Source organism: Bison bison, unplaced genomic scaffold (assembly GCF_000754665.1).
Source record: "Bison bison bison isolate TAMUID 2011002044 unplaced genomic scaffold, Bison_UMD1.0 scf7180017864254, whole genome shotgun sequence".
Taxonomy (NCBI): domain Eukaryota; kingdom Metazoa; phylum Chordata; class Mammalia; order Artiodactyla; family Bovidae; genus Bison; species Bison bison.
In genome coordinates this window covers 2,821,542-2,842,781 of record NW_011494826.1, presented here as the reverse complement: position 1 = coordinate 2,842,781, position 21,240 = coordinate 2,821,542, and the positions used below count along the sequence as shown (strand labels likewise).

General features: G+C 37.1%; 1 protein-coding gene across 1 annotated transcript in view; it reads left to right on the top strand.

Moving 5' to 3' along the window:
• LOC104994251 (leucine-rich repeat-containing protein 9) overlaps positions 1-21,240 on the top strand; it is a 160,912-nt gene that overhangs the window by 96,947 nt on the left and 42,725 nt on the right. The window contains exons 27-31 of the mRNA XM_010847764.1: positions 510-646; positions 6,929-7,146; positions 9,248-9,316; positions 14,021-14,161; positions 18,696-18,840. Of these exons, the coding sequence (XP_010846066.1) occupies positions 510-646; positions 6,929-7,146; positions 9,248-9,316; positions 14,021-14,161; positions 18,696-18,840 (710 nt within the window). The remainder of the gene's footprint in view (positions 1-509; positions 647-6,928; positions 7,147-9,247; positions 9,317-14,020; positions 14,162-18,695; positions 18,841-21,240) is intronic.

The following is a 21,240-nucleotide window of genomic DNA, read 5'->3' as shown; positions in this document are numbered from 1 at the left end:
TTCATGCACTGGAGAAGGAAATGGCAACACACTCCAGTATTCTTCCCTGGAGAATCCCAGGGACGGGAGCCTGGTTGGCTGCCGTCTATGGGGTCGCACAGAGTCAGACACGACTGAAGCGACTTAGCAGCAGCATAATAAACTGCCTTTTTATGTTTATGCTGCTGCAGCTGCTGCTGCTAAGTCACTTCAGTCGTATCCGACTCTGTGCGACCCCATAGACGGCAGCCCACCAGGCTCCCCTGTCCCTGGGACTCTCCAGGCAAGAACACTGGAGTGAGTTGCCATTTCCTTCTCCAGTGCATGAAAGTGAAAAGTGAAAGTGAAGTTGCTCAGTCGTGTCCGACTCTTTTCGACCCCATGGACTGCAGCCCACCAGGCCCCTCCGTCCATGGGATTTTCCAGGCAAGAGTACTGGAGTGGTTTGCCATTACCTTCTCCGTTTTATGTTTATACAAACAGCTAATTTGAAATTAAGTTTATGGGCCAAACTGACATTTGTGTTTCAGAGATACAACGAGCAGTGAAAATTTGCCTCCAATAATGAACAGTTTAGAAGTTCTTCATTTGGGCTACAATGGAATTTGTAATTTGATTCAGCTACAACTTAACAGACTAAGAAATTTAAAATTTCTCTTTCTTCAGGGTGAGTAGCAACATTATTAATGTGTGAGTCTTTATTATTAAAAACTGACTTGATTATCATTCTATTTTGAAAGCAGATATAAGTATCACTATTAGAACAGATTCATTGACAAAAATATTTGAGTAATCACAACTGGGTTTATCTTGAGTTATTTATATAAATAATGTAAATGCAATATTCTAGGGCTATAGAAGATTGCATTCTAGCTCACCAAAGCACATGCATTTTTTATCCAGTATGAATGACATAATAAGGGCTGGGACTAGAATGGTGTCATGGTGTCAGTGGAAAGGGTGAGTAAAAGGGGAGTCCAAAAAGTTGTTTAAAAGAAGTAAATATTAGGACTTAGTGACTAAATATACAAGGAGAGAAAAATAGTTCAGAATGTTTTCATGCTTTCATTAAGACATTGGCAAACACATTTCTAAAGCTAGGGGGAGGATAATGTTGTGACCACTCTGAGACATAAAAATGGAAACTTTTTCAAGTAGTGGTACTGGACCACAGATCAGAACTGGAGATGTATAGTTTAGAATTATCCCAGTGGAGGAGATAGGTCAAGTCATAGTATATGTGCTTATTTAGGAAATAATGATAAAAGAGAAAGAATGAAAAGCCAAAAAGACATGTAGAGACACAACTCCCCCCACTACCTCTCAATAATTCCCTTCCACACCCCATTCCCGGCATTAAGAAGGCTGGGATAAAAAGAACGAGCAGAGGAGTCATTCAAGAAATTTTGAAAGAAAACCAAGAAATACAAACTCTCGATGTCAGGAGAAAAAGGGTGATTGACCAAAGTCAGATGAGGAAAAGAATGAGGCCTGTGAAAAGAATATTGGATGTAGACAATTGGATTCAACAAAAAGGAAACACTGGTAACCTTCAGAGTATCAGATTTGGAACTGTGGGAAACTATTGGATAGGCAGTAAAAACAATAGAGGTTAGAGGCTGCATGTTTAAGGAACTTGTCCTTGAAAAATAGGTAAGAGATGGTAGCTAGTGAAGTTATGAGCATATTTGAAGGTTTGCCAAGAAAATGCACTGGTCATAGCAAACACCCTCTTCCAACAACACAAGAGAAGACTCTACACATGGACATCACCAGATGGTCAATACCAAAATCAGATTGATTATATTCTTTGCAGCCAAAGATGGAGAAGCTCTATACAGTCAACAAAAACAAGACCAGGAGCTGACTGTGGCTCAGATCATGAACTCCTTATTACCAAATTCAGACTGATATTGAAGAAAGTAGGGAAAACCACTAGACCATTCAGGTATGACCTAAATCAAATCCCTTATCATTATACAGTGGAAGTGAGAAATAGATTTAAGGGCCTAGATCTGATAATAGAGTGCCTGATGAGCTATGGAATGAGGTTCGTGACATTGTACAGGAGACAGGGATCAAGACCATCCCCATGGAAAAGAAATGCAAAAAAGCAAAATGGCTGTCTGGGGAGGCCTTACAAACAGCTGTGAAAAGAAGAGAAGTGAAAAGCAAAGGAGAAAAGTAAAGATATAAACATCTGAATGCAGAATTCCAAAGAATAGCAAGAAGAGATAAGAAAGCCTTCCTCAGCGATCAATGCAAAGAAATAGAGGAAAACAACAGAATGGGAAAGACTAGAGATCTCTTCAAGAAAATTAGAGGTACCAAGGAAACATTTCATGCAAAGATGGGCTCGATAAAGGACAGAAATGGTATGGACCTAACAGAAGCAGAAGATATTAAGAAGAGGTGGCAGGAATACACAGAAGAACTGTATAAAAAAGATCTTCATGACCCAGATAATCACAATGGTGTGATCACTGACCTAGAGCCAGACATCCTGGAATGTGAAGTCAAGTGGGCCTTAGAAAGCATCACTACAAACAAAGCTAGTGGAGGTGATGGAATTCCAGTTGAGCTATTCCAAATACTGAAAGATGATGCTGTGAAAGTGCTGCCCTCAATATGCCAGCAAATTTGGAAAACTCAGCAGTGGCCACAGAACTGGAAAAGGTCAGTTTTCATTCCAATCCCAAAGAAAGGCAATGCCAAAGAATGCTCAAACTACTACAATTGCACTCATCTCACACGCTAGTAAAGTAATGCTCAAAATTCTCCAAGCCAGGCTTCAGCAATACATGAACCGTAAACTTCCAGTTGTTCAAGCTGGTTTTAGAAAAGGCAGAGGAGCCAGAGACCAAATTGCCAACATCCACTGGATCATGGAAAAAGCAAGAGAGTTCCAGAAAAACATCTATTTCTGCTTTATTGACTATGCCAAAGCCTTTGACTGTGTGGATCACAATAAACTGTGGAAAATTCTGAAAGAGATGGGAATACCAGACCACCTGACCTGCCTCTTGAGAAATTTGTATGCAGGTCAGGAAGCAACAGTTCGAACTGGACATGGAACAACAGACTGGTTCCAAATAGGAAAAGGAGTACGTCAAGGCTATATATTGTCACCCTGCTTATTTAACTTATATGCAGAGTACGTCATGAGAAATGCTGGGCTGGAAGAATCACAAGCTGGAATCAAGATTGCCGGGAGAAATCTTAATAACTTCAGATATGCATTTGACACCACCCTTATGGCAGAAAGTGAAGAGGAACTCAAAAGCCTCTTGATGAAAGTGAAAGAAGAGAGTGAAAAAGTTGACTTAAAGCTCAACATTCAGAAAACGAAGATCATGGCATCTGGTTCCATCACTTCATGGGAAATAGATGGAGAAACAGTGGAAACAGTGTCAGACTTTATTTTGGGGGGCTCCAAAATCATTGCAGATGGTGACTGCAGCCATGAAATTAAAAGACGCTTACTCCTTGGAAGAAAAGTTATGACCAACCTAGATAGCATATTCAAAAGCAGAGATATTACTTTGCCGACAAAGGTCCGTCTAGTCAAGGCTATAGTTTTTCCAGTGGTCATGTATGGATGTGAGAGTTGGACAGTGAAGAAGTCTGAGTGCCAAAGAATTGATGCTTTTGAACTGTGGTGTTGGAGAAGACTCTTGAGAGTCCCTTGGACTGCAAGGAGATCCAACTCGTCCATTCTGAAGGAGATCAGCCCTGGTGTTCTTTAGAAGGAATGATGCTAAAGCTGAAACTCCAGTACTTTGGCCACCTGATGCGAAGAGTTGACTCATTGGGAAAGACTCTGATGCTGGGAGGGATTGGGGGCAGGAGGAGAAGGGGACGACAGAGGATGAGATGGCTGGATGGCATCACTGACTCGATGGACCTGAGTCTGAGTGAATTCCAGGAGTTGGTGATGGACAGGGAGGCCTGGCGTGCTGTGATTCATGGGGTCGCAAAGAGTCGGACACAACTGAGCGACTGAACTGAATTGAAAGAGGTCAGTTAGGTTAAAGATACAGAACAGGAGGAGAGAGAAAATTCTAAGGTCAGTTTAAAAGGAGAAGAGGTAAAAAGCTGTAGAGAAGTACAGAAATGTGGGCAGTAATAAGGTAAGGTCATGCCAGGATATATCAGAGAGTTAATGAACCTACATTTCACCTGCTGGATTAAATTTGCTAAGATGGTAGGAAAGTCTTTAGGGAAAGGGCAGGGTGGGGCTGTAGGGAAGCAAATTAGATTCTTAAGGATTAAGAGCTAAATTTATCTAAAATGTAACTAGTTAAATAAGTGGAAATTTTTAAAGAGTGGCAAATTCCGCTAGTCATAGAAATATAAGATCCCTGAAATCACATTTAGCATTGTTGTTTTAGAGTTCTCTTTCTTAAATATGTTTAATGAGCATTCTAAAGTGAATAATGCCCCAAAACATGCTACCGTAGATATTATTCAACACTTAAAGCTATCTCATGTGATTTTTATACCACTAGATTTAAGTATTAAAAGTGACAGTCCAAATACATAATTTTTTTTTTCAAATACATAATTTTTTGAAAGTGACTTACAACTGAGTCATTTTTCTTAATCTGACTTAATAGACTTCTTTTCATTTATAAGTAAGACACTGGTAATGTTTCAATTTAATTGTGTGATTTAATTCTTTTCAATTTTATTGAAGGTTATGATGTTATCAATTTCTCTAAAGAATAAAATAAAATAAGATAAATTTCCCGTATTTCATCCATTCGGAAACACTCCCTTTAATATTTTAACATCTTGAAATCAGGTGGTACCTTAATTGATGGCATAGTTTATCTAGCTGAGATTTTTTTCCCTTTCTTAGCATACACAAAATATTTACATATCTTAACAATGTTGACATCTTAAATTCTATGAAATATGTTAACTTACAAAGAGAAGAATTCCAAGAAAGTGGAATCACATATTCAGTAATTTATTAGTTTTCTAGGACTGCCATAACAAAGTACTGGATGACTTAAACAACAAAAATTTATTTCCTCACAGTTTTTGGCCAGAGTCCAAGATTAAGATGTCAGCAGGGTTGGTCACTTCTGCAGCCTCTTCTCTTTACTTGTAATTGTACTCTGTATCTTTGCATGGTCTTCCCCTCTGTGTCTATGTCCTAATCTCCTCTTCATATAGACACCAGTGATACTGGATTAGTGCTCACCTAGAGGATGAGATGGCTGGATGGCATCACTGACTGGATGGACATGAGTCTGGGTGAACTCCGGGAGTTGGTGATGGACAGAGAGGCCTGGCGTGCTGCGATTCATGGGGTCGAAAAGAGTCGGACACGACTGAGTGACTGAACTGAACTGAACTGAATGACCTCATTTATTTAACATTAGTTACCTCTTTGAAGACCCAAATACAGTCACATTCTGAGGGACTAGGGATTAGGACTTCAACATACAAATATGAGGAGACACAATTCAGTCCAATAATAAACGAGGATAAATAGTGGGTGAAAGACTGAATGACATAGTAGTAGCAGCACCGTAAAAGGTCCAGGTTAGGCCTAGTGTTGCTACCGTTATGTCATTCAGCAAGACAATTTCTCTGACCCTCAGTTTTCTGATGATTCAGTTCAGTTCAGTCGCTCACTTGTGTCCGACTCTTTGCGACCCCATGAATCCCAGCACGCCAGGCCTCCCTGTCCATCAACAACTCCCAGGGTTCACTCAAACTCAGGTCCATCAAGTCAGTGATGCCATCCAGCCATCTCATCCTCTGTTGTCCCCTTCTCCTCCTGCCCCCAGTCCCTCCCAGCGTCAGAGTCTTTTCCAATGAGTCAACTCTTCGCATGAGGTGGCCAAAGTACTGGAGTTTCAGCTTTAGCATCATTCCTTCCAAAGAAATCCCAGGGCTGATCTCCTTCAAAATGGACTGGTTGGATCTCCTTGCAGTCCAAGGGACTCTCAAGAGTCCACATATGAGTGATATCATATGGTATTTGTCTTTCTCTTTTTGACTTATTTCACTTAGCCTGATAATCTCTAGGTCCATTCATGTAGTTGCAAATGAAATTATTTCATTCTTTTTTATGGCCGAGTAATATTCCATTGTATACATGTACCACATCTTTATCCATTCATCTGTCTATGGACATTTACGTTGTTTCCATGTCTTGTAAATGGAAGTGGCTCTTGTAAATAGTGCTGCAGTGAACATTGGAGTGGAAGTATCTTTTTGGTTTATTGTTTTCTCCAGATAAATTCCTAGGAGTGGGATTGCTGAATAATATGGCAACTCTATTTTTAGTTTTTTGAGGCAGCTCCATACTGTTCTCCACAGTGTCTGCACCAATTTATATTCCCACCAGTAGTATAGAGGGTTTCCTTTTCTCCACACCCTCTCCAGAATTTGCTATTTGTGGACTTTTTCATGATGGCCATTCTAATCAGTGTGAGGTGGCACTTCATTGTAGTATGAATTGCATTTTGTCTAATAATGAGTGATATTGAGCATCTTTTCATGTGCCTCTTGGCCATCTGTATTTCTTCTTTGGAGAAATGTCTATTTAGGTTTTCTGCCCATTTTTTATTTGGGTTGCTTGTTTTTCTTGTTATTGAGTTGTATGAGCTAGGAAGCATATCTTTTGCACCATTTTATACATCTACTTTTATCAGTATCAACTATTTTAGCACTTAACTGTTGAAGAGATAGATTGGGTCAATTCACTACATTTTCTACATCATATCTTGATCTTTCACACATAAAGGAATAATTTTACCTAGTATTATTTGATGATGATGCTACCTTCCTATAAATTAATGTTTTCCTCCTTGGAAACATGTTCTTTTAATACTTCACTTTTAAAAAATCATTTGATAAAAATATTTAAACAAAGACAGTTAACTTATTCAGTTTGGGCTCACTTGACGTATCATGAGTTACCTTTTTTCAGGAAATGAAATCAGTCAAATTGAAGGACTTGACAACTTAGAAGTCCTTCAAGAATTGGTAGTGGACCATAACCGCATCAGAGCGTTTAATGACAGTGCCTTTGCCAAACCAAGCTCTCTGTTGGCACTTCACCTGGAGGAAAACAGACTACGAGAGCTGAGCAAATTACAACCTTTGGTAAAACTAGAGAAACTCTTCCTAGGATATAATAAAATCCAGGTAACATTATTTTGTTTTGTTATAAGATTTGCAAGACTTAACCCCTCTAAACAGAAAGCTGTCAAACACACCAATGAATATTTTGCTAGTGAGCTACTTATCACTTATATGACATGTAAATACTCTGGGATGCAGAACTGCTCACCCTACTTCTAGACTTATAAACCTGACCAACCCACATGCATCTGCCTGGATATCCTCTAAGAGATCTTTTTAGTTCCTGACTGCTGTTGGTCCGAGCTGTTTGTGCATCTCAACCCCAGACTCCCTCTGGGCCTTTAAGCTTAACATTTGTACTTGGTTTACCTTACGTTTGAATCAACTCCTGATAATGAACTTTGACTTGGCTTTAATGTTTCATCTTCCCCACTAAAGGCTTCCTGCCTTTGTTTCACCTGATCATAATTCAGCCTATTTCCATTAGGCCACTGCCCCAACCAGCCCTGTCCAAGCTCTCTTCTGAGATAGTATGCAGATAAGTATACACATAATCATACACAATCCTAACATTTCTCTTAGTATTTCGCTGATGATTGGTTAGCCCTCCTTGTACCAATTTTGTTATTTCTTCCCATACCTCTAAGACAACCTTGAAGACAAACTGAACTGTGTACTGCCCCACAAGGGCAGGGACCAAGTCTTTCTTGCCCAAATGTGTATTAGTATATAGCATTGTGCCTGGTACATAGTAGATACATGATTAATATTTGTTTGTGGCTCTCCTTGCTGAAGTTCAGGAAGATTTTCTGGAGTGATATAAAAGCCTGAGCAGTACCCTTTTCTACCTAGCAACTAGGAAATATATATACAGAGAAAGTAACATACAATCAATATATCAAGGTTCAAACAACATTCATCTGAGAAGATGAATGCCAAAGCTGGCAACAGTTCTTTCAAAGCTTTATCTAGAAGAAATCTAAATTAGGAAAATTGCGTTCCTATAGGAACTCTTTTCAGTGATAGAAATTGAGCTAACACAAAGGATTTGTCAAATCAGACTTATATGAATCTGAGACTTTACCCAGTATCAAGCTTTACTAATAATTTCAAGGATACACATGGTTTGGGGCCTTCTCTAAAATAGGTGTAAATTTTTTTTATAGTTACTCGATGAATTGGCTAAACCCACTTGGCATTCCAAATAAGAATAGGAGCATATCAAGAACCGTTTCATTACTGTGAACTAGCAACCACCTTATGGAGAAGGCAATGGCACCCCACTCCAGTACTCTTGCCTGGAAAATCCCATGGATGGAAGAGCCTGGAAGGCTGCAGTCCATGGGGTCACTGAGGGTCGGACAGGACTGAGCGACTTCACTTTCACTTTTCACTTTCATGCATTGGAGAATGCAATGGCACCCCACTCCAGTGTTCTTGCCTGGAGAATCCCAGGGACGGGGGAGCCTGGTGGGCTGCCATCTATGGGGTCACGCAGAGTCGGACACGACTGAAGTGACTTAGCAGCAGCAGCAGCAACCACCTTAAGCTGATTGTGTTGCCTAAATTTTGTCAGCAATAGCGTTTTTAAAAATAATTTTGCAAAAACGAAAATGTATTTGCAAACTTTCACCAATGTTAAATAATGATAAATAATCCCATTCAGTAGCAAAAGCAACTCATTTAATTAGAGAAGCAGTTTTTCTACCATATATATTCCCAGCAAATATGTCAGTATTCAGTCCATTCAACATGACATGCTCCATCCTAGTTAAGGTTGTGCTTGATATATACCTTTGAAATTGTTTAGACTAGAATTCACCTCCTTTTCCATACATCTAGGTCAGTCCTCTTAGGAATTAACCAAATACAATCTGAGTTTTAGAATAGATCATAACTCTTCTGAAAAAATAGGGTCTTTCCTAACAAGGACTGCTGTGTGGCCTGTTTTCCATGTTGGCACATCATCTTTACCCAATCATGTATTTGAAATCAATAGTAAACAGATCTATCTTTAATCAACAATACAGAATATTGTCACTCAAGCTCATTTCAGAAGATTCAACTCGTTACAGTCCAACACCTACATATAATAACTTCAAATCAGCATATATTTGAAGATGTTGGATAACCAAATAATAATTTACTGCTTAATTTTTAATAGGATATGGCAGAACTGGAAAAACTTGATGGTATATCTTCCCTCAGAGAACTTACAGTTTATGGCAATCCAGTGAGTGTTATTTTTCTAATTTATCAGTTAATTTACTTTAAATATAATCTATAGTTGTATATAATTTATTTTTATATACTGTGATAAAATGTTTAATTTTATCTGTTTCCACATGCACAGACAAGTTATCCAATTTATTATTGACAAATACAACTTATTGACTAGTGTCTTCTTCCAACTGATTACAATATAAATTGCCATTGTCATATACAACAGGGTCTACTTCTTGGTTCTATTTTGTATTCATTGGTCTATTTGTCAGTCCCTATAACATTATCAGTCTATGTTAATTACTTAAGTTTTATAGTAAGTCTTGATATTCGGTTGAGTAGGAACCTCTAATTTTCCCTCTCCTCCTTCTTCTCTCTTTTTTCCTTCACTGTCTTAGCTATCCTTGGACCTTTACACTTCCTGTGAGTCTCAGGGAACAGCTTCTCAAGTTATCTGAGAATCTTGTTGATAATTTAATTGGGAATTGGAATTGCATTGTATTTATAAATTAATTTGGGGGAAAATTGCCACTTTTACTGTTGGAGTCTTTGAAGGGATAAAATAAGCAACCACCCTTACTCACCTAAAATTTGAACAAACAGAAATGTGACCGTGGCAGACAGAGAAGTGAGAGTGTTTTGCTTAGTTTAGAATTTTGACAAAGCCAAATGGCCCTGCCAACAGTTGCCAGAATTAATCCTGATGACTCAGTAGCGGGAATGGTTTGACTGAGGCCTTTCCACATGGAAGGAGAGCTTCTCCTGCAGGAGCAAAAGCAATAAGCTCTTTCTGAAGAGAAAAGACAGGAACTAAATGACCAGTTTAATCTTCCCAGATTTATCAGTTAAGTCACTCTACTTCCCCAAGTAGAGGAGTGAAGGGACTGAGACAGCCATAGTGCCACATCACAGAGTTACTTCCACCAAGAAAGAAACACAGTAAGCAGTCTCCCCCAATATTTTTAGCTTTCATTCTTCTCATTCACAAATGTAAATATCCCTATGTTTATTTTATGTCCTTCAATAAAGGTCTGTGATTTTCTCCTAAAAGTTTTAGTCATCTTTGGTTTAATCATCCTGTTGTTTTATTTTTTTTCGTTTCTGTTCTTTTAATAGCTGTTTTAAACAATATCTTTTTTATATTTTTCTAGTTGTTTGCTGCTAGAGTATAGAAATTCTGATTTTTTGTGTATTACTCTTTATCCAAATAGCTTCTGAACTCTTTCTTAAATTCTAATGGATTGTAAATTTTGTTGGATTTTCTCTGTAGACAATCATAATATTTGCAAACAATGACTCTAATCTTTCTTTCCAATCTATACGGTTTTATTTCCTTTACACCTCTCAGTGTACTGACTAGGACGTCTAGTACAGTATTCAATAAACACACTCACAGTTACTGACTTCAAAGAATGCTTCTAAATTGTCACTATTAAATATGATGTTTGCTATAGGCCATGGGTAGATAACCTTCAGCATTTTAAGGCAGTCCCTTTCTAATTCCAGTTTGCTACTTGTTCTTATCAGGAATGGACACTGGATTTTAACTAATTGGTAATATAGTATTTATCTTTAATCTGTTAATATGCAAATTAAATTAATAGAATATAGTGCTAAACCATCCTTAAATTCCTGGGATGAATATTACTTGGTCATCTTTTATACTTTACTGGATTCATTTGTTAAAATTTCATGTAACATATTTGTGACCCCATGGACTATACAGTCCATGGAATTCTCCAGGCCAGAATACTGGAATGGGTAGCCTTTCCCTTCTCCAGGAGATCTTCCCAACCCAGGGATTGAACCCAGGTCTCCCACATTGCAGGCGGATTCTTTACCAGCTGAGCCATCAGGGAAGCCCAAGAATACTGGAGTGGGGTAGCCTATCCCTTCTCCAGGGGAATCTTTCTGACTGAGGAATCAAACCAGGGTCTCCTGCCATTGCAGGCAGATTCTTTACCAGCTGAGCTAGAGAGAACTCTCCAATTAATTTTATGAGGCAAAACAGCATTGATCAACTTGAAAAGAATAGCATAAGAGAATAAAATCATAATAATTTTACTTATTTCCATAGAGATATGTTGAACTTCCCTGGTAGCTCAGTTGGTAAAAAATCTGCCTGCATTGCAGGAGACCCTGGGTCAATTCCTGGGTTGGGAGGACCGACCCCCTGGAGAAGGGATAGGCTACCCACTACAGTATTCTTGGGCTTCCCTGGTGGCTTGGCTAGTAAAGAATCCACCTGCAATGCAGGAGACCTTGGTTTAATTCCTGGGTTGGGAAGATCTCTTGGAGAAGGGAACTGTCTATCCGCTTCAGTATTCTGGCCTGGAGAATGCCACGGACTATATAGTCCATGGGGTCACAAAGAGTCGGACATGACTGAGTGACTTTCACTTCCACTTCCTCTCTTTTTCTAGTCTATGAATTAATTTATATAAAAGAAGACTTGTATGTTCCTTGAAGGATAATTAGATCTTATCTCTAAAACCATCTGAACTTAATATTTTTTGAAGTTAGACTTTGAACAACTTATTCAAATTCTCTGACACGACTGAGAGACTGAACTGAATTGGATATATATCTTGTCATTTTCTATTAAACTGATAAGAACATATACTACAGTATACTTAAGAACATACGCTGCTGCTGCTGCTGCTAAGTCACTTCAGTCGTGTCCGACTCTATGCGACCCAAGAGACGGCAGCCCACCAGGCTCCTCTGTCCCTGGGATTCTCCAGGTAAGAATACTGGAGTGGGTTGCCATTTCCTTCTCCAATGCATGCATGCATGCTAAGTCGCTGCAGTCATGTCTGACTCTGTGTGACCCTATGGATAGTAGCCCACCAGGCTCCTCCATCCACAGGATTCTCTAGGCAAGAATACTGGAGTGGGTTGCCATTTCCTTCTCCATTAAGAACAGATACTAAGTTCAATATTGAGAACTTACATTTTTCAATAAAATTGTCCTTTTATCTAACTTTTAAATGTACTTCCATCATAATACTTTCATAAATTTTTAAAATCTTGATTATATCTGTGTTTTGTCACCTATTTCATAGCTAAATTATTTTTTTTGCTTTTTCGCTCTTGTATTTGAGGAGTCTTACTATCATACTAGTCTCTTCAAATAACCATATTTTGGATTTATCAAGTATAATTTTTCTTTTTTTAGTTCATTAATTTCTACCCTCTATCTTTAGTTTCTTGGAATTACTTTAAAAAAAATCTGAAGTAGTAGAATGCCTACTCATTAACATTTAATATTTCTTCTAAATTAATAAATGTTAGGATACAAAATACTGCTTTAGCAACAGCCTAAAAGTTTTGATATGTAGTGTTTTCCCAGTTATTTCTTAGAATCTACTTTACAAAAGATTTCTTCTTTAACTGTGAATTATTGAAGTGTGATAATTTCAAACCTGTTATGTATTTCTAGTTATCTCTTTGTCATTTATTTCTAGTGTTGGTATATTTTAATCAGAAGAGACATTTTATACAGTCTTTGGTTTTATGAAACTTGCTTTGTGGCCTAGAATGTGGTTATTTTTTAAACTCAATTTATGACTTAGAGATCACTCTTCATTAATATATATGTATCTACTACATTAAAAAAATAGATTATTTATTCCCTTTTGATAATGTTTCTTTCTTCCTTCCTTCCTTTCTTTCAATCACAAACAGTGCTGCATACATCTGTGTTGTCAGTCCCCCAGATCATATCCATATTCAGAGATTTGCTAGAAGATTTGCTAAAAGTCATGGGACTTAGCATATAGTTGTACTCATGGCTAAAGGTTTATTACTGTGACATAATGAGGATACAAAGCCAGGTGATGAAGAAAAAAAACATAACCAGAGTCAAGGAATCCATGTGCAAGCTTCCTTATGCTTTTTTCCTCACATGAGGGAGTCACACAGTGTACACTCCTCACCCAATAACAAATGTTGTTTTCTGACCAGGAAATCCCATTAGATTTAATGGAATTCAAGGATTTTTTTTGGAGGCTTGTCACATAGGTACCCTCTGCCTATCACATACAAAAATTCCAGGACCTGAGAAGGAAAGCAGGTTGCACAAGAATCCTACTGTTTGTAAAAGTAGTCTAGGCATAATGAATTACCTTTATCACTTAAGGAATGGTGGGAAATCTTCCAAAATCCAAGTACCAAACACTTGTTAAAACTTACCCTTGCAAACAGATCCTTCTAAAGTTAACAGCCTCAAACTGACTATGTTAACTCTTTCACACACTTTCTCATGCATATATGCAAGTAATTTTAGAGTAGGTTAACACTATGAAGTGATGATTCATACAGTTCAACAGATATGCATTGAATTAAATTGCATAGTACCTATGGGAAATTGTAAGTTTCAAACTAATTACTTATAAGTAAACTTTTATAATATAATCCTATTCATGAGTTGGGATTGCCTGTAGTTAATGAACAATACCATATACTCTTCAAAGAAACTAAACCTCCACATGGTAGCTTTGGTTTAAAAAAAAAAGCTCTTATCTTCATTTAGCGTAACAGAAAATTGAGAAATCTTTTTAAAAGGGAGTTTGTATTTGTATCATTTAATATTATATATTAGCTGTTACCTGTCATCTTTGCTGTCTGTGCTAAATATCCTTCTCTATAAAGGTTAATTATTGAAATAAAGAGCTTTTTTAAGGAATGAATTGTTACTTTTAACTTTATTCAGATTTGTAGAAAAATGCTACATCGCCACGTGCTTATATTTCGACTGCCTAACTTACAGATGTTAGATGGAATTCCTGTGAATTCAGATGATAGGGCAAAAGCTGAATTTCACTTCTCTGAACTACAAGCAAAGAAAAATTCGGTAATAATTATTTACACTTTTCCTTTTAAAATATATAAATTAGTAGTAGATGAACATTATGTCATGTTTTTTACTTAAATGTTTAAATCTAGTATATGATGCTTCTGTAGACTATTTTAGTATGTATTTAATGATTATTGTCAAAAGCAACTTGATCTGGTGAATAGAGCACATACACACACATAGAAACTAGGAAAGCTGTTTATTATAAAAACATACTTTAATGTAGAGCAAGTTATTTAAAACCGTGTGCCTCTTGTTCCATATGTCAGGTGCTGCTAGAAGTTAAGAAACTATAACATATCACTCTTATAAACTGTGACTACCAATAAAACTCTTTCCCTTTCTATCTCCTAAATGGAAAGAGTTTTATTGTTCATGGACCTTTTGCCCATGAATCCTAGTAAGATATCTGACTGTGATAGGGAAGAGGTTAGAGAGGGAAGAAGCCACAGAAGCATATCATTTGGTAATTCTATCATTGACCACCAGGATTTTTCATAGCCATCTTCAAAAGACTAAACTTAACACAGAAAAGCTATGGTTTTTGAGCAAAGAAGTAATATCATTAGAGCTGTGCCTTTGAAAAGTTTAAGGAAGAAAAGCCTAGAGGCAGAGAAATAAACTAAGAGGCTTTTAGGATAATCCAAGAGAGAAATTATGAAGACCTGGACTAGGGTGGGGCAGTGAAATGTAAGTAAACCTCTAATGTAAGTTGAAGCCAGAGAGCAAGGGCATTAGTCAGTGAACAAAGATTACTTTTAAAAGTTAATTGAAGAGGAAAGAGATAAGACTACTGTAGATGCTTGGCTTACCCCACACTCTCCATTCCCTCTATAAAACAAACTAACCAATTCCTAGCATTTAATACTAGTAGGCTCCTCTCTGACGTCTGCCTTCAGCAATAGAATCACAGATTTATTAAAAGTTGGCTATGTTTTTTCAAAAACTTACGCCAATCTTTTATTTTAAATAAATATACAAATACACATTTTAAATTATTATTTCCATGTTTTTTTGAAAACCAAATGAAATCCTCTGCAGAATCTGGACAAAGATCAACTACACACATACACAAATAATATCAAATTAGGTTGGGAGAAAAAAAACCCTGCAAAATAAGGGAGAGAATTATAAAAAGTCAGATAAAATATGTGGGGAAATTTTTAAAAATCTAGGCAGTTTCTTGTATTCAAATTTTCTCCATATGTTGTTGAATTCTTGTTACTTTAATGAAACCAAACTGGAAATTGTGATGGCTTTATCAGTCAGACCAAATACCAGGCAAAGGATACTTCCTTACAGAAAAGGCGTTGGCCCTTCATCCAAAGATGGGTGGGCCCATGTACTTTTATGTTTTAAAATCTTTTAAAGGTCTAATTCTTATTATTTCCTGGACTTTTTTTTTTTATTAACCAAGGGGATTCTATTATAGATCAAAATAGCTGTAGAGACATGTGAAACTTACAGTTGTACAATGTTAATAAAGATTATCTAGATTAGGCAAAGGAAATTGGTTCATATACAGGTTATATCTACAAAAGTTTTTCTAAGAACTATGCTTTGTGAAAAACAATGTTAGCTACTAATCTATATGATACAATTGACAGCACCATCTAAATGTCATCTACCAAAATTATTGTCACAGTCTCTAGTCTTTAAAAAGAGAACAAATAAAATTTAGTCCAAAGATTTAAGCTTCCTTTCCCTTTCTCTTATATTCCATGAGCAAGTCACTTCTTCCTTCCAGAAGTGAAAAACTAAAGGAAACTTTAGTTTCTTGTTGCTGTTATAACAAATTACCTCAATTTTAGTATCTTCAGACAACACAAATTTATTATCTTAAATTTCTAGAGATCCTAAGTCCAAAAATTAGTCCTGTAGAGCTAAAAGCACAAGTATTGGCAGGGCTGCAATATCTTCTGGAAGCTCCTCAAGAGAATTTGGTCTTTGCCTTTCAGCCTTCTAGAGGCTATCTGCATCCCTTGGCTCGTGGCCCTCTTCCAACAAATAGCATAACTTTGGCCTCAGCTTCCATCATAACATCTTCTCTCCATTGTTATAAAGATGTTTGTGATTGTGATGGGCCTACCTAGTTAATACGGCATAATCTCCCCATCTCAAAATCCTTAATTTAATTATATCTGTACAGTCCATTATACCACATAAAGCATTCACAGGTTTTGGAGACTGGGATGTGGACATCTTGATGGGGGGTAGCATTATAATGTCTACCATACCACATATGTGAGGCCTCCAGTGAGAGACCTGTATGAATTGTAACATTAAATTTTATAAATTCTATTTTAAGGTAATGCTGGCTACATTTTAAAAATTCCATATAACTTCATAAATACTAAATTCCTTATGAAGAAATCACTCAGAGCAACTTCAAAGATATCAGTTTCCATATATATTTTTAACTGGTTTAATATAGCAAAAAAAAACCCATAAACTCAAATTTTAGTCATTGATGGATGTGTATTTCACTAAATGTTTTTTTTGGTTCTTTTCTATTTATCATATAGTGAACTAACATTTCCCCCAGTGTATACTATGATTTCGGAGAAGGCAATGGCACCCCACTCCAGTACTCTTGCCTGGAAAATCCCATGGACGGAAGAGCCTGGAAGGCTACAGTCCATGGGGTCGCTGAGGGTTGGACACGACTGAGTGACTTCACTTTCACGCATTGGAGAAGGAAATGGCAACCCACTCCAGTGTTCTTGCCTGGAGAATCCCAGGGATGGGGGAGCCTGGTGGGCTGCCGTCTATGGGGTCACACAGAGTCGGACACGACTGAAGCGACTTAGCATCAGCTGCATACTATGATTTGTTTTCAGTGATTCTAGATACCTATTCTTGCTATTTGAATCAGTGCCATATGTAAGAATAGAAAGAATATCTTTCCATTTATCCTATATATATATTTTTTATTTTACAGTTAGGTTTTTTAATATTCATTTATATATGATTAGTGAAATAAAGGGAGTATTTGAAGTCTTTATTTCAGATAAATCTATTTTTTAAGATACAATAATAATTTTTATTTTCCTGTCCAGAACAAAATTGAGTTATTATTTCATTTAGCTGTTCAGAAGACATAAGAATAGAATACTTTTCAAGTGTTATCAGTTCATTCTAATGTATTGTCCTTTGTTTTAGTTGCTGTTGTTCTTTTATTCTAACAGCAAATAAAGAGGGAATAAATGAAATCTAAAGTTGCCCTTTAAACCATAACATTTTGGTGCTTTGGTTTCAGAAGAAATTTGACAGCTTTCTAGATTAGTGATGGGAAGAAACTCCAATGAAGGAATTAGTTAAGGAATTTGGGATCTGCTTTACTAAAAGGCCTGATACCTTAGTGCTCATGACAAAGCTGCATTTTGGTTACATTTTCTGAAATATGAAGGAAATGTATAATTTTACAGAAATGCATAAGCCTATATCTCTAGATAAATTGAATTATATATTCAGAATTCATATTTTTTAAAGTATAAACGAGGTCAGTCTTACTAAAGACAGAGCAGGCATACATTTCTAATAAGTGTCCAGTGACACTATTAGTGACACTAATAGTGTCCAGTCTATAATACCCCTCTCCTCCATCTGTTGATTCCTGAAGCTCTTTTAATTTGTTGATTCCTGAAGCTCTTTAACCTCTTAATTCGGAAATCCTGTGTACAGAGGAGGCTGGTGGGCTATAGTCCATGGGGTCCCAGAGTCGGACTGAATAGCTAACACTTTCACTTTAATTCTCAATTAACACAAAATGTAAACACTGTTTAGAGGGTTAGTGCACTCCTAAAAGTGATTCTTGTAAGATGCTTTTCTTATGTTAAGTCGTTTCATTCCTGTCTGACTCTTTTCAACCCCACGGACTATAGCCCACCAGGCTCCTCTAGGTCTGTGGGATTCTTCAGACAAGACTACTAGAGTGGGTTGCCATGCCCGCCTCCAGGGGATCTTACCAACTCAGGGATCAAACCCACACCTCTTATGTCTCTTGCATTGACAGGCGGGTTCTTTACCACTGCACTGCCTGGGAAGCCAAATGCTTTCCTTAGTCCCCACTTTATTTACTTGTTTTTGAAAAACTAATTAACTGCAAGACAATTGAAGAGGTAATGTGAGGAGTACAAGGATGTAGAAGATATAACTCTTACCATCCAGAAACTCCTGTTCAGAAAAAAAGATATTACAAAAGAGGAAAGGCTTATTTCTCATTTTCCTAATTTTATATTACCATGTTAGGACCCTTTGGAATGGGGAGGTGCCATCACACTAAACTGTTGTGATGCGTACAATGCAGTCTGAAAAAAATAAAAAAATAAGGTTCTGATGGGGGTTAAGGACCCCAAAGGCTGTCTATTTCACTGTTTTTGCCTCTCTACCAACTCTGAGTTAAGGCAACCATTTAATTTCTGACCTAAAAATTTTAAGTTGAATTTCAAATGGGGCTTGTGGTAAGGCTAAGCCTATTGATCTGAGTTTTAGAGGCAAGGTGTTCTTAACTTTTGTTTTTATCATGTAGTTTATTCCTGTTACCAGCTCTCCTGTGGATGGTACATCGTTTAGCCAAATGAAAGCTCCTCCCATAAAGATAACAAATGTAATTCTGCCTGGTGGATTTAGCCATTACTTGGGATCTGACTTCACTTTAACTCCTGAAGTTGAAGGTATTTTGAGAGTTTCTGAATGAATGTAAAAAACAAAACAAAAAAAACACTCCATTTGATACAAAAATCTCACTTTGATTTCTAATACTACTTAAAATTGCCTATTTTAAATTTACAAATTTACACTTCCTAAAAGTGAATTTGTGTTCAAGTTTCATGTGCTCATTTTGATTTCAAAGAATCTATTGTATTTTTTGGTTCTACTCAACTACTAATATGTTGTAGTTAAAGATTTGCTTGCACTTAGAACTTTGTGATACTTACTGGATTTTTCTTGGTATTTCCTTTCAAAGCTTTTATTCCATTTTGTGTATTTCATAGCAAATGACTACTAAAACCTGTACTGCATTCTGCTAAAAATAGAGGTTTAAAAATATTCATAACAACAGACTCTTGGCGCTCAAAACGTGTCTTATAAAGTGAAGATCAAACTTCATCCTTGAAACCACAATATTATTTTGTATATTCATGAAGCTATTAGTAGGGAAGTGTTTCAAGAGGTAGCTCTGTAAAGGAAGAAAGTATATTAAAATGTCAAGGCATGGAAATGGTTCATTCTATTATTACATTTGCATTCAGGCTTAGATGAAGCCTTTTCCCTAATTCCAGATGTTGTCTGGCTATCATTTTTATGAAATTGGGGGTAGCTAGAAGACCTTGCTTCTTGGAAGGAAAGCTATGACAAAATTAGATAGTGTATTAAAAAGCAGAGATATCACTTTGCCAACGAAGGTCTGTATAGTCAAAGCTATGGTCTTTACAGTAGTCATATATGGACGTGAGAGTTGGACTGTAAAGGAGGCTGAGCACTGAAGAATTGATGCTTTCGAACTATGGTGTTGGAGAAGACTCTTGAGAGTATCTTGGACTGCAAGGAGATCAAATCAGTCATTGCTAAAGGAAATCAACCCTGGATACTCATTGGAAGGACTGATGGTGAAGCTGAAGCTCCAATACTTTGTCCATATGATTGCGAAGAGCTGACTCATTGGAAAAGACCCTGATGCTGGGAAAGACTGTAGGCAAAAGGAGAAGAGGGCAGCAGAGGATGAGATGGTTAAATAGCATCACCAACTCAATGGACATGAACTTGGGGAAACTCCCGGAGATAAGGAGGCAGAGGGGCACCTGGTGTGCCACAGTCCATGGGGATGCAGAGTCGGACATGACTTAGTGACTGAACAACTCTTTCCCTGAGGGCTCACCTCTTCCATTCTTTTTAACATCTCACTTTGCCTCAGACTACTGTTAGACAATAAAATTCTAAAACTGAGTATCACAATAATGATAAAATGATCTAAAACCCTACTAAGAATAGTAGATCTTTCTATGCAATTATTCTAAAAAGAAACTCAATTTTTAAAAATCCAATAGAATTTAGTCTAAGATGTTATTTTTAAACTTATTCTTTATACTTCTACTTCCTTATAGCTTTAAGATTTAATCATAGTGAGAATTTTAATGCTTTTGTCCAGAAGACATAACTATCAGTAAAACTGGTATACCAAATTGTTATTAGCCTCCTTAAGAGTACAGTTTCATCACTATCATCTTCAGGAATGTCTTCAGTATCTTTTTTGGGGGGTGGGGGTGGGGGTTGGGGATTAGTTCAACCCTGGATTCATTTCCATAATTTTTTCCTGAGATATCTTTAAGATTCATTGTGCAACTACTTTTTAGGATTTTCTGGAAAAGTCCTATTTCTTTACTATTTTCTGAGTATAGTACCCCAATTTTTGCTTGAGAAGTATGGTCACTTTATCTATGTATTTCTTTACAGCACACAGCTCTGGATATTTATATTTTTTAAAATTACCAAGAAAATATCAAATTGATTCACTAACTCAGAAAAATTTAAACAGCATTTAAGTGCTAGAAATATATTCCAATTTTAACTTTTATTTAAAAATTTTAATTCATGCTGTGAAATGTGTATAGCATACAGTCAATTGAAGGACAACCATAGCTTATTAATTTATTTTATTAATGCCTTTCATTGTTTCATAATTCTAATTTCAGACAAAAAATCCAAGAATGCAGGGATTCTAACAAATAATCCTCGGAGCATCCATGCAGAAATAGCTTTTCGGCAACTCAGGGGGATAAATCTCTCTCCATCTCTTTTATCGCACCAGAATATGGCATCTCCAAGTGCACAGATGTACCAGAGCAACCAGGATGAGGGAAGGTAAAGCTATTCTGTGTTTTAATATCACTTCTTATCATCAGTTCAGTTCAGTCACTCAGTCGTGTCCGACTATTTGCGACCCCATGAATCACAGCACGCCAGGCCTCCCTGTCCATCACCAACTCCTGGAGTTTACTCAAACTCATGTCCATCGAGTCGGTGATGCCATCCAGCCATGTCATCCTCTGTCATCCCCTTGTCCTCCTGCCCCC